At 38.7% G+C, this 14,795-nt stretch overlaps 1 protein-coding gene across 1 annotated transcript; it reads left to right on the top strand.

Moving 5' to 3' along the window:
* The first annotated feature begins 763 nt into the window (after positions 1 to 763).
* Positions 764 to 14,568, top strand: LOC112430259 (uncharacterized). The gene is made up of 5 exons (XM_024798497.2): positions 764 to 889; positions 999 to 1,018; positions 1,104 to 1,218; positions 1,297 to 1,470; positions 13,515 to 14,568. The coding sequence occupies exons 1-5, from the start codon at positions 887 to 889 to the stop codon at positions 13,959 to 13,961; spliced, it is 759 nt and encodes a 252-aa protein (XP_024654265.2). The 5' UTR covers positions 764 to 886; the 3' UTR covers positions 13,962 to 14,568.
* The last annotated feature ends 227 nt before the right edge of the window (positions 14,569 to 14,795 follow it).

Below are 14,795 nucleotides of genomic sequence, written 5' to 3'. Positions count from 1 at the left end.
CACTTCCTACAGTCAGGTTTCTGACAAAGAGGCGGAGAACGTCAGGGTTAGTTGAAGTAAACCTGCTAGGGGGCAGGTTAGCTTCACGGAGTGTGTCGTCATAGTAACTCACTCAGAATTAATCTAAACTCGCTTTGTGAAACCGAAAACCCAGAGTTTTCGTTAACTCAGGGTGTACTTACTCAGAGTTTGCACTAAACCGGCTTCCTGAAATAGGGCCCAGGAGAGCAAATGATAAACAAAGTGTTACGGCCCTAGCAGGGCCTCTCTCTCCTGAGGGTGCCTGTGTGGGCGTGTCCCACTACCTCCTGCCTGAGATGCCACCTTTCCCGCCGGTACAGCTGATTCCCATCAGCGATTAAAGGTATTTAAGCCCAGAGCAGGGTGAGCTCTGGGCCAGAGTGCCATTTGTGTGGGTACAGCTAGTGAGCTGAGTGTTTGCGGTGGTTTCCAGCTAGTGAGCTGCGCTTTCCTTTTGACTTTTTGCTTTATTTGACCAACGCCTGAGTTTTGTTTGTGTTTCTTTTATGGTGATAACGGCTTGTCCGTCTCTTTTAGTTGAATTACTTCAATAAAACTGTTTTATTTAACTGTTTCGCCTCCCTGACTCCTTTTTCTGACCCGGTCACTTTTGTTACTTCCCCCTCACCGCCTAGACCCCCCCCCCCCCCCCCCCCAGGGGAACGTAACAAAGTGATCAGCAGGTGCATATTAACCTCCACTAGCTATTACTAGGAGAGTTGCTCGCATGCTCTCCCGTGGAGCTGTTTTCTACAGTAGAGTAAGAGTCCAGTGCAGGGCTGGTCTTCTTTAAATCACATGAGGAACCATTTTAAGGCGGAGGCTGCTCGCTCTGTGCTTTCTGTTTCATTCTTAGACTGCAGCAATGGTGAGTAGCAGCTTTTCACTTCTTCACTGTCATCTTCTCTGCCACCAATGATAGTTATTTTATTCTGTCAATATTAAATTAAATATGTTTTCTCTCATGTTCAAAATAGGCTGACCAAGAGCAAAACAGGTATGTCTGCAGATTCTGCTGAAGCCAAAGTTATCAGACCTCTTGTGTTTTTAAATCCCTAACAGCTCACTCATTATCATTTTAGAAAAGAAGAATTTCTGAAAACTCAACAAGGTTTCAGAGAAAATGCCTACAAGATTATCATGAAGATGGATGACTGGTCTAACATGGCTCCAGGAAGTAAACACTTAGTGGATGAGGTGGGTTAATTTTGGCACCTTTAACACTGTCCTGTTATGTCACTTGTAACATTAAGTAAATGTGTTTTCCCTCAACAGATTCTTCACAGCATCTTCTTTTTGGGCAAAATCAATAAAATCCCTTTTTCTCCAGAAGAAATAATCTCTGATGGTGATATTTTGAAAGCCTTAAAGGAAAAATTTCCCAGACCTTTTCAATTCTATCTGACTCAGCTTCCCAGACGGAGTCCGTTCTCCTGTGTGCTCGACATGGTAAGATGACTGTTCTCACATTTTCAGTCAATCTGTCAAACTTCCGTTTTAAAGAAAGTAAGAAACAAAGATGGATTTTTGCTTGTTGATTTGAAATTAGATATATTTTGAACTATTCCACTCCATCTCTTATCTAAATAAAAAGCATCCAATTGTCCTGCATAGCTAAATAACTCAATAGACTAAACATCTTGATCATATATATATATATATATATATATATATATTAGGGGTGCAACGATATTCGTATCGATATTGAACCGTTCGATACAGTGCTTTCGGTTCGGTACGCATATGTATCGAACAATACAACATTTGTAATTTATTTTATCAATTTTCCTTCTGACGATGCTGTCTGTGTTGAGCGCTCAGTGAATCTGTGTTCGACTACTCCGCCTAGGCTGCACTGTCGAGCGCAGATCCACTGAGCGCTCAACACAGACAGCATAGTCAGAAGGAAGAGCGCAGGGCAAGCTAGCGAGACAGAAGTTAAGCTCTACTTGCAACAGGCAAATTGAACCTCATTCAGATCTGACTGCGGTAAAGTGAGCCGTCATTTGTGAGCCGCGGTCAAGCCAGCCGCCTCCTATCCGCCGCATAAATTTCCTTGCGCTTTTACACCAGTCTTTACGGTAGCGCCTTTTCGCTTTATATCCTGATTGAAAGCCTAGACTCGCGCGCACACATGCACGCGCGTGAACAGTCACACGCACGCGCGCACACAAATTACAATGGAACAGCCCAATACAGCCATCGTGACAGTCTGGTTGCATATTCAAAAATTCATTAAAAATCATTCTTAAAAGTTGATGCCAAGCTTTCAACACAATCCTCTTCTCGGACACCTACTTTACCTCTGGGCCAGTTTTTACCCAGATTTACTGTAATATTACTCAGAAATCACAGTAAACTCATATTCAGTGCAATACAGTCAATGCACTATTATGTTTATTTCAAAAATTCATTAAAAGTCATCCTGAATAGTTGAGGTCCAACTTTCAACACATCCCCCCTCTGGGACACCTACTGTACCTGTGTGCCAAGTTTCATCCAGATTTACTGTAGAATTCCTCAGAAATTAAAGGGTACTTGTATTCAATGCAGTCGGCCAATACAGTAGAATTATGTCAATTTTCAAAAATTCATTAAAAATCATCCTGAGTAGTTGATGTACAACTTTCAACACATCCCTCCTCTGGGACACCTCCTGTACCTGTGTGCCAAGTTTCAGCCAGATTTACTGTAGAATTCCTCAGATATTAAAGGGTACTTGTATTAAATTTCACCGTCAAATTAATAAAGCTTCTCTGGTTCTGATTTTTCTGTAGAATATGTATATTTTGGGCATAAATAAAATTACATTGAGGTGCAGAATAGCTTTCCAAAAGCTAATTTTGATAGTCTTTAATTACTCATTTTAATGTCAGATCCTTTAATCTGAGTTGCACAGTGGCATGGTGTTTAGCACTGTTGCCCCATAGCAAGAATGTTGTCAGTTCAATTCCACCATCATGCTGTTTTCTTTCTGTCTGGAGTTTGCATATTCTCCACATGTTTGCATGTGTTCTCTCTGGGTACTCTGGCTTCCTCCCACTGTCCAAAGATATGTGTGGAATTGATTAATCTAAGTTATAGGTGTGAGTGCTAATGGTTTTCTGTCCCTGTGTGTTTGCCCTGCGCCAGACTTGCGACCTGTCCAGGGTGTACCTCGCCTCTCGCCCTATGACAGCGACCTCACGCAAGCCTTTAGAGGACAAACGCAAGTGAATAGATGGATGTTTCAATGTAGTTGGTACATTATGACAAAAATGATACACTTAATTACTTAAGAATTGATTATCACAGTGGCAATTATCAGAATCGTTAAAATTCTGAAGTGATTAAAAATTTGACTTGGTCTTCTCATTTGCATTCTATTTTTTATCCTATTGTATATTTTATTCTATTTTTTCTAATATATGTAGTATTTTATTCTATTCTACTTTGTATATTTCTGTACAGTATTTTATTCTTATTGTATTCCAATTTTGGTATATAACTTTTGCACTGTCCACTTCCTGCTGTGACAAAACAATTTTCCCACGTGTTGGAATAATAAAGGTTATCATATCTTATCTCTTTTTTCTCATTGTTTTCTGTTTTTAATGTTGGTTGATTTTACACTGTAATACTAAAATGTACAGCATTGCTGAGTATCAAAATATTTTAGTTTTACTCACATTTTTCAATATTTAGCTTTCTAGGAGACTTTCTTTTAAAATTTATTTTCACAATAATAGTGAGGACCAGTTGTCAATGTTTTTCAAAAGTCCTACACACACTTTCCTATACTCAACCAATGTGTTATCATCTTCCAAAAATACTTCAACAAACCTGTATAATTTTTCCATAACACCAATTAACAAAATCACAAAACAGTTGCTCAAGAGTATTCACCCATCAGTGAAGTATGAAGGTTATTATACCATAATGGAACTTTACCAAAAAAAGACATTAATTATTTTGTCTAATTCATTTAAAATATCCATCCATCCATCCATCCATCCATCCTCATCCGCTTTATCCGAGGCCGGGTCGCGGGGGCAGCAGCCTAAGCAAAGAGGCCCAGACCTCCCTCTCCCCAGCCACCTCCTCCAGCTTGTCCGGGGGAACACCAAGGCGTTCCCAGGCCAGCCGAGAGATATAATCTCTCCAGCGTGTCCTGGGTCTGCCCCGGGGCCTCCTCCCGGTGGGACATGCCTGGAACACCTCACCCAGGAGGCGCCCAGGAGGCAGCCTTGTCAGATGCCCGAACCACCTCAGCTGGCTCCTTTTGATGTGGAGCAGCAGCGGCTCTACTCTGAGCCCCTCCCGGATGGCCGAACTTCTCACCCTATCTCTAAGAGAGAGGCCAGCCAGCCTTCGGAGGAAGCTCATTTCTGCCGCTTGTATCCGCGATCTCGTTCTTTCGGTCACTACCCACAGCTCGTGGCCATAGGTGAGGGTAGGGACGTAGATCGACCGGTAAATTGAGAGCTTCGCTTTTACACTCAGCTCCCTCTTCACCACGACGGGCCGGTGCAGCGTCTGCATTACTGCAGCCGCAGCCCCAATCCATCTGTCGATCTCCGGCTCCCTTCTCCCATCACTTGCGAACAAGACCCCGAGATACTTGAACTCCTCCACTTGGGGCAGGAACTCATCCCCGACCCGGAGTGGGCACTCCACCCTTTTATTATTTTATTTCAAATATCTTTAAATGCAATGTATTTAATTATTTTTTTAAGTGTCAAAAATATTTTTTCAATGTGACACTAAGTACTTTTACAAGTTTCAACCGTTTATCTACTGAAATGTCCATTTTAAAAACCTTTCATGGGTATTTTTGGGTTTAAGTACAATTGATGCATCAATGGGTTCGTTTTTTATGTGCCTGTAATACATTTTTGCGTTGCTTAATTGAACATCGAAAGTCAAAGGTCATCTGTAAACACTATTTATGTGTAACTAATATCAATTATCCAAATGATTAAAATTGAACAGGCAAGTATTAACATTTCTAAATCGCGCATTATTTTACTTTTCTGAAATGCGTCCGAGGATATCCGGTGACTATTGATCCGGGACACTGATTAAGGGTGAAGGTGATAGTAGCCTATAGCCCAATGAGTCAAGTACTTGCGGTGGCGGTGTGATGCGTGCACATGCTTCAACAACTGTAGGAACTACGGAATTACAATTTTACTTGACAGTCTTAAATACACTACGTTTGTAAACTTGGAAAAGTTACGAGTTCCCGTGGTTCTGCAACAGACAATAATGAGCGACGCAAAACGACAGATAAGGTAAGCATGCAATTAGCTTAAGCCACAAGTCATTACGTTTGCCTTATTGACAAAAAATTTTATGAAGTTTTCCTTATGGCTTTTTGCTTCATATGTTATTTGCTTCCTATTACTGTTTTCTAAGTTAAATTTGGTTTTAACGTGTTTTTAAGTACTATGTATTTAGGTAGGGACACATTACGTAATAGATGTGGTATGACCACGTGATGCTCTCGGTAGCTCCTATAAACAAACAACCACTTTTAAACAACTTTGTTAGAAATAAATTTGATATTAATACATAATTTAATAACTTTTCCTATGTAGGCTTATTTCCTTGAACCCGAAACACAAATCATAAGACTGTTGCTTTGTCCATATCTTTGACTGTAATGGTGCGTTAACAATAATATGATTAGTCTGTTTCCATCCGAGACCATTTCGCTCACCCCAGTGGTTTTAAATAGGTCATTTCGAGTAATACAGGAAATATGTAAATATAACAAGTGCATGACAAAAACTGAAAATGTTATTGTTTGGCAAATACATTGAAGCCTTTGTTTTTTAATTTCTTATTTGTGTTACAGAACCTCCACATTTTCATCCTTTGGAAAGGCAAGTTTTATCCTTAAACAATATTTAGAAGTTATATTGTGTAAAAAAATTGAAATATAATTTTATAGTTGTATAGTTCTATTTTATTTAATTGTTTTTTACTTGCATTTACAGACACGGAAAATTCGTTTGAAACATGAACATATACTAAAATGCATTGAGACTTTCTCCGAAAGACAAAACAGAAAGAAACACAGTGTTCACCGAGGAGACGCATTCTGGAGTAACGTGTGCAAAGACTTGGGAGTGCCAAACAATTATACAAATCGTAAAAAACTTAATCATGTTGCTCTGCACTACCAAAAGGTAAGCACTCTATGATATCTATGTTTAGAGTCTGAATACTACTCTGGACTTAGTATTTATCAAGGAGAGTGGCAAACATTTTTTAAGCTCTGAATTAATTACAGAGCAAAAGTTGAGTGAGCAACAGAAGTTTGTTTAGACATGAAGAACAGTGGATGAATAATAAAAATTGGGCCTTGCACAGGCACACCTAAGTATAACAAGGTGGAAGGATACGGTTTTACATTACAGATAGATGAAAATGTAATTACTACATGTGTATTAAACAGAGAACCATGGAAGTCATACACAAACCAAAAAATATCGATGTTGAAGGTGATAGTGGGACCTCCGCAGAGAACTCATCTGCTTTGGTACGTATTTCAAAACAAAATTACATGATTTCTTTGATGTTACATATATTGTTATGAATTCAAAAGTTGCATTTTTTAAAATTATATTAATGTTTAGATTACATGGTTAAACAATCATTTACACATGAATGTATTGTTTTCTATAAATTGTAGTGTAGTGGTAAGTCCATAGTGTAGTGGGGCGACCGTGGCTCAGGGGGTTGGGAAGCGTATCTGTAACCGGAAGGTCGCCGGTTCGATCCCCGGGCTCTCTGTCCTGGTCGTTGTGTCCTTGGGCAAGACACTTTACCCTACTGCCTACTGGTGTTGGCCAGAGGGGCCGATGGCGCGATATGGCAGCCTCACTTCTGTCAGTCTGCCCCAGGGCAGCTGTGGCTACAACCGTAGCTTGCCTCCACCAGTGTGTGAATGAATAGTGGCATTGTAAAGCGCTTTGGGTGCCTTGAAAAGCGCTATATAAATCCAATCCATTATTATTAGTGGTTAATAATAACACCTAACATGAGACATATTGCATTAATGGATGGAGGCACAAAAAACATAAACCGTTGTTTTTTGAAGGGCAAATCAAAATCACAGCTTTATTTGTTGGTCACAGAAAATGAGCATACTAAACTAAACTTGGAAAATATAAACTCACACTTTGCAGAGAGGCACACAAGGAAACACACAGCTTGAGGGACGACACGACACTGACTCAGAGAGCTTTGAGTAGCAGAAAAACTTGAAACCAAATTGCCAAGAAGTCTTTATCTGGATTCTCTAAATCAAATACCAGAAAAAGCTTTCCAAGCAGGGTGTCGGGATGAGGCTCCATCTAAAGATGTCTTGAAAAATATTGCCTTGTCCCACAGAAAAAAACAGAGACCTCATTTAAATGAGATGACCAGTCTGCAAATGTTAATAGACAGACAGCAAGGACTTCCAAACGAAGTCCTTCAGAGAGTGCTCCTGCATCCAAAAGGTATAATGCTGTGGTCCACAAAAACACTTTCAGTGTTTTACCAGCGGTGCAAAGACGACATAGTATATTTTGATGCAACAGGAAGCATTATCTCTAAAGACAATGCTTCTGCTAATCCGTACTATGTGTATGAAGTGATAGTTAGAAATCCCTTCAAGGGATCATCACCTCTACCAACAGCAACTTTTGTAACATGTGACCATACCACTGCCTCTGTTACATATTTTCTACAAGCATTTCAAACAGAGCTTACACGAATGTATGGAAGCAGGGCAAACAAAAGGCCAGTAATGATCATATGTGATGGCTCACTGGTGCTTCTCCAGTCCATTGCTGTAACATTCTGCAGAGCAAGTTTGGAAGACCTTTTGGAGCGATACTTCCAGGTTATCACAGGACAGTTAGACACGGATAACTTCAACATACCCATTCTCCACCGGTGTTTGAGTCACATCATGAAGAACGCAAAGGATCTTTGCAAAAAGAGGTATTTGTGCTCGAGTCTGTGAGTACGATTGTTATTTTTCTGTTTTAAGTATTTCTCCGGTGTTAGTGTACTTGCCCTTGTAGTTATTGTTGACTTTCTAATTCATGTCTATTATAATTATATTTTGCAATTGTTTTTTCTGCTAATGATTAGACTTTGTGTTTAGTATGCATATTGTTTATATGCTTTTTTTCACTATAGACTACAGAAACACTACAAATTTGGCATGCACGTTTTTGGATTACTGGCCTGTTCTTCAAACTTGAAAGACATGGATGGCATCATTATAAGTGCAACAGTTGTTTTCAAAAGTCCATGCAGTGGACCAGAAGTGAAAAAACACCTGCAGAACCTCAAAATGCTGATCGATCAGACGGGGAATGGGGATGCTGAAGAAACAGACATCATTCCAGAGGATTATAAGGTAATTTTAAAATTCATCTTGGATTTCAATGTTTCAGATATTAATTGTGTTCATGATGTAGTGTGACACCAATAACATCGTTTTGTAGTATATTTATGTGTTTTTAAAAACGATTAAGACTTTCTTTAAAAATCAAAAGACATTGTAATCATATGATATTTCAATTTTTATTTCAGACAGATATTGTTCATTCATCACTTAAAAAGCACTTTGTCGAAGTAATTGCCAGTGCCCACCTTGATGTGACTGGACCACTGAATGTGTACTATGCACCAGCATTCATTTCAAGTATTTCAAAGTACTTTCTACCACATGCTACCTTGTGGTCAGGAATGCTGCTTGGTATGTCTTGTTTTGGTCAATCAACACTTATATGTTGTTATTTATGTGCTTTATTGATTAAAAATTATGTCTTTTCTTTAGGAGACCTTGGACGGCATGGGAAAGGCTCAGCGTATCGCTTTCTCAGTAAACGGTACAATCATGTGTCGAAGTTTAAGAAGCAGGTAGAATAAGTTAATACAGTAAAAGAAACATTATGCTGAATTCGGCCAAAGTGTAAATGATGTAATTAACATTTTCAGAACTACACTGAAGACAATCGAACGCAAGGGATAATGGAAAAAAGTCAATGGGACCTGAAAAGGATTCGCTTTGAACGAAGGCGTCTCACTAGACTAGATGACTTTGTGCAAATATATCAAAGGAAACATGATGCTCTTCTCTGAGAATATGGCGATGTAGGCAAAAAAAGGATGAAGGTGAGGTTTAAATAGGATAATTTAAATTTTGGGACAGATTTTGTGCAGTTTTTACACAACAACAGTCATTCGCACTGCTGTTTTTGAATTTATCAAATCTGTAATGTATATTCACATTCACATTAGAAATGTTTTTTTCTTTTTGTGCATTCTTTAGTCTAAAATGTCTTTGGTACTGTCATTGTGACTTTGTGTTATTAACAAACATTTTCTCAAATGCATTACATGTGGTTAGAATGACATTTCAGACGTGATAAATATAGGAGATTATTAGACTAACAACTGTAATTAAACAAAAGACAGGAAGCATTAAGCATTTTACGGTAACTAAATTTGGGATTACAGTAAATGTCCTTGACGGTTTGCATGTTTGTAATCTTTTAAACATGAAGATCAGATCTAAAAAGTATTGTTAATTATTTAAAAATTATACTTTTCAGTCTTACCGAGTGGAGACCGAGAAGTGGAAGAAAAAAAGTCGAAAACGAAAAGGCTTCTATGTAACTCCTCTGATGGGAAAACGAGTCAAACAGGTAAGGTATCATCATTTTTTCTATCATCTATGCATGTCACTAAAACATTTTCTATTAGAAAGGTTGTGTGTTCTAATCAAATTTAAATGTGTACTTTGCTTTTCTTTTTTTTTTACAATTGTTCAATTAGTTATGTAAAAAAATACTGTAATCTTACTGTAATTCTCTTTATGCTCCTGTGATTTAATTCATTTTATGCATATTTATGAAAGTAAATAACGATGTTAACTATACATAAATGTACAGTAATTATAACTCATCTATGTGTTAACATGGTTATTTGATGTATACAAAACATTTTTAACACATAGATGAGTTATAATTACTGTACATTTATGTATAGTTAACATCGTTATTTACTTAACATGGTTATTTGATGTATACAAAACATTTTTAAGTCCCATAATACATTTTCTAATTAAAAACATCATTAGTCTTTCACAGCTTTTAGGAAAACTTTGTTAATGAAAATCTTGATATTGTACACTCCACACATGGCAACAGCTACCCATAAAATACTTGATGTTAGTGAAATAATTATCATTATTGTTAGTTATTGCTGTTGTAGAAGACCATTTATATCACTTAAAATTTTGTTCGGAAAATGCAGTAACATATAAACACAGACAAAGACTGTATATTGTCTAAACCTATGTATGTATTAGAGATCAAGAATAATTTAAGTTCTGCTAAAGACATACATTGTCATGTGTGTTCTGTAATTAATCTGCCGTGTTGTGGCGTTAAGGTCATTTCAACGAGATTAACCTGAAAGCACTAGTGGGAACACAACGAATATGACTGCACATTTACACCGACATCATCCTAGTGCAAAGACAAGTGGAAGCAGACAAAAAAAAAGCAAGCATGCTACTAACTTTAGCCGAGTCATTTAGACAGCTGTTAGCACATGATTCTCCTTATGCTGCTGAGAATATAGCCCAGAAGAAGCGGATAGTATAGCTTTTATTTTGGAAAGAGCCATTTCTCTGTAATAAACTCTCTTTTCCAAAGATGAGTGATTCCTCAATCAGATACAGGGCTTGCAATATCGCTAGCCCGACGTCCTGGAGCTAGCGATTTTTTTCAGTCGGGCTACCAAAATCTTTCTCTTCCCTGCCCATCGGGCTATTGTAGGAAAAATATATGTCAATGCTTTTGCATTCTTTCAGAAATGTAGCTGGGTAATTATGTCATTGGCATCGGTGAGCCACTGTCAATATGTGACATATTGCAATCGCGTTTGAATTTGCGCTTGTTTTTTTGCTTTCACTTTGCAATCGTGCGAACTGTGTATAGAGAGCGACAGCACTGATCTGTGAGTGATGATAATTTGTGCACCAATTCCTCTGACATCGTCTTATTAATCGTTAGCTTACTATGCAAACATGACAAGTGAAATCTCCCGCAGCTTACACATGTGAGAGGTTGATCGCGCAGAGAATCGCTGAGCTTATGTGAGTGCCTGTGTAAAAGCAGCAGGATTTATATTTGACTACGATGACCTGGATGACTGAGAACCTTCACAGACAGATATATATTTTAGTTCTGCTGAGCCAAATAAGACAGGTCAGGGTGAAGAAGTGACAGCCAAAGAAAAGCTTACCACAAAACGGAGAAGTTATGACAAATCAGACTATAAGGCAAAAAGAAAGTGCAGCTTTATGGTTTCATGGACAAAAGAATTTCTGTGGCTGCGATATGATGAGCTAAATAACCAGGGCTGCACATAAGTGGTCCGCAGGTGCGCATTCGCTGTCAAAATAAAAAACACGCACAAGGGTTAGGGTTAAATTTAAAAACTGTACTTTTGAGTTAAAATATATATTTATAATTTTAATAAATGACAAATTAAAAATGCATGAACATTTTTTTGTATCGAAAAAATATCGAACCGTGACACCAAAGTACCGAACCGTGAATTTTGTGTATCGTTGCACCCTTATAGATCTATCTATCTATCTATAAATTTTATTTTCCAGTTTTTCCCAAATTATAGAAAGGTGGCTCTGTGCCCTAAGCCTACCTTTGTGTCTAAGGTTAGGGAGTCTACCATTGGAGCTATCAGTTTTTCCTCCACCGGCCATTTGCTGATGAGAGCCAGAGGCGGCTTAATTCACTTTGTCCTGTCTGCGCATTATGCATTTAGCTAAACAGGACTCAGGGGTTTAGGAAAAGCAACCAATTCTTTGTGTCCTGGGCTACCTCTCATAGAATGAAGCCTATGTCACATCTATGGCACAGGGGCTATTATAAAAGGATGTCTGTGGACCCCGTGTCCTCGAAATTGTTGGTTCGTCTTCGAGAGACGTTGTGGTAGTAGAGCTTCCATGATTGGTCACGCCAGAGGGCACTTCCCACAGTGAGATATCTCACTTGGTTTTTAGAGAAAAGGGGTTACGGATGTCATCAAGCATTTCCATGTGTTAGAGCCCCAATTTAAGCTCAGGATATGAGGCTTGAGGCGACATTTTATCCAGATGACATTCCCTTTCCTTCATGTTTTTGCTTCTTTGGTGAACATAGATCCTTGATATCTTCAGTCTGAAGCTGCAGAGAAATTAAAAAATGCCTCCATAGTATGTAAAAGAATATGAATTCTGCTCTGGTGAACTATGTATGCAGCTTGCCTCTCGCCACATACATAATGCGATTAGGCGGAACGGCGAAAAAATGTTTTAATATACAAGGAATTTCAAAATAAAGAAGCGGTATAATATGTTGTCAGTTTTTGTCTTAAATAAAAAAGTTATTGTCACACATATTATTTATTTAACTGATGTTTTTATGCATAGGGTAATTCATGTTTTGTTTTGCTTTTTTGTCCTTTCACAGCTGACACACCTCAGCAGTCACCCAAGAATTGGACTGAATCTGAAGTAAGCACCTGGCTAAGATCAATTGGAGTGAAGGAACAGTACATAGAAAAGCTCCATGAAGAAGAAGTAAATGGACAAATCCTACTTGCACTAAATGAGGACTTTCTAAAAACAAAAATCTACATGAAGTCAGGGCCTGCTCATTTGATTATTCAGAGAAGAGATGAGCTTATCAACTCCCAGCAAAAATGTCAAGAAAAGAAAAAAACTACTGGTTCCAAAAGAACTGAGTTTGAGGAAAAGAGGAGTCAGAAATTGGTTCAGTCTGTTTCAACAGTAAGTGATGGTCCTCCAGCACAAACTACAGAGACAGAACAAGATGTCTTTGAGGAGAACCACGCTTCTCAGGAACAATGTGTGTTAATCTCAAAGGAAGACTGTAAACCAAGGCCATTTGATCAAGAAGGGATTGATTTTTTTATATGTGAAACACAGAATCCTGCAGCCTGAATCAGGTGCTTTTAATCTGATATTGCCATGCCACGAATTTAAGTCTTTTGCTGTAGCTGCTACATTGGATCGCACAAGACTCCAAGCTAAGTTTGCCAAAGAGGTTCTTAAATTTGCAGCTGGTTGTATGAATATCAGATCAAATGGCACAATACACTTTGGTGTGATGGACAGCAAAGAGGATGGAGAATATGTGCACGGTGAGATAACTGGTATCCCTGTAACAGACAAGGATATTTATGTCGATGCTTTGGACTACATTGAAAGGAGTTTCAACTCTGACACAGAACACATACGCCAGTGTGTGCGACCGCCAAGGATCAACTATATATTAAAAGAAATCACAAAAATCTCATGAATTAGAGTCAGATATTTATAAAAATATTACAGTTACAATATAAACAAATGGAAGCTGATCATTTCTAGGATGCTGGTGTAACATTTAGGCTGTATTTGTAACTATTTCCAGATTGTCCTGCTGAAGAAGTCAGAGAACGAAGAGCAAATAAGAAAGAGTCTGCAAGAACTCATCAAAAACCTTGCTCCACTTTTTCTGGTCTCCTCCACCATCTGCATTTCCCAGAAATCCAAAACCGACCAAAATTCAGAGAGGTACTACGGAGTCTCCATGTCCACCAACGGTCCTAACCCGGGGAAAATTGTGATTGCTGCCTCCTGTCTTAGCAAATGGGATGAATATGTATCTGGTGCAGTGATGACCTATTATCCAAAAAAGGTCAAGAAAGATTACTTTGATGGAACCATTGAAGTACCTGGAGACATCAGGTGTGAGGCATTTAATCTCAGTAATGATGAAAAAATGAACCCTTGCAGATCATGTCACAATTTGTTTGGCTTGAACACAGACGACACCAAAGACTGGCCTTTGGTAACTGTGCTGAACCCGAGAGCCTGAGCAACTTGCTTACAAATGAGGAAGAAGTTAAAAATAAAACATGTGCACGAACACTCAGCTGAAAACAGGCAGAGAGCAGAGGAAGAGGTTCGTAAGGATCTTATGAATGTGTTGCAAACAATTCAGTTTAAGACATGGACAGGAGAATTTTACACCCCAGAATCATAAGGTGCAGAGGTGACCTGATACATCTGCTTTGGTCTGATTCTGATGAATAAATGATGCTCTGACAGAATGAGTGTGGATTTGCTCAAACTGTTTACTCTCCAGCTCCGTATAATGTGCTTGTTAGAAATTATATGTAATAATAAAATCAGGCTTCTACGTTTTAAAATGCAATATGAAGGATGCGAGACAGCAATTATTGGGAAGAAACACCTTTATACTGGTCTATACCCAGGATGCACATGAAGTAAAAACAACAAAACCATTTTTTCCTTTTATGATCCCATCTATAACCTCTTTCATAAGTGCTACACATGTAGTTATAATAGTTGTAGCATGCTTCGAGAAGCTGGTCAGGGACTTCATCTGCTCTGCACTACCCGACTCACTGGACCCTCTACAGTTCGCATACCGCCACAACAGGTCCACTGATGATGCCATAGCCCTGACACTACACACTGCCCTGTCACACCTGGAGAAGAGAGACACATATCGTTAGCTTCATAGCATAAGTGCCTAAGTCATTGACTTAGTCAAATGACTTAGGCAATTATGCTATGAAGCTAACGATATGTGAGGATGCTGTTTGTAGATTACAGCTCAGCATTCAATACCATCGTTCCCTCGAAGCTGGACAGGAAACTGCAGGATCTAGGACTGAGCAGCTCC

Source organism: Maylandia zebra, linkage group LG22, assembly GCF_041146795.1.
Source record: "Maylandia zebra isolate NMK-2024a linkage group LG22, Mzebra_GT3a, whole genome shotgun sequence".
Taxonomy (NCBI): domain Eukaryota; kingdom Metazoa; phylum Chordata; class Actinopteri; order Cichliformes; family Cichlidae; genus Maylandia; species Maylandia zebra.
The sequence above is the reverse complement of the archived record's forward strand: the minus strand, read 5'-3'. Positions and strand labels throughout refer to the sequence as shown.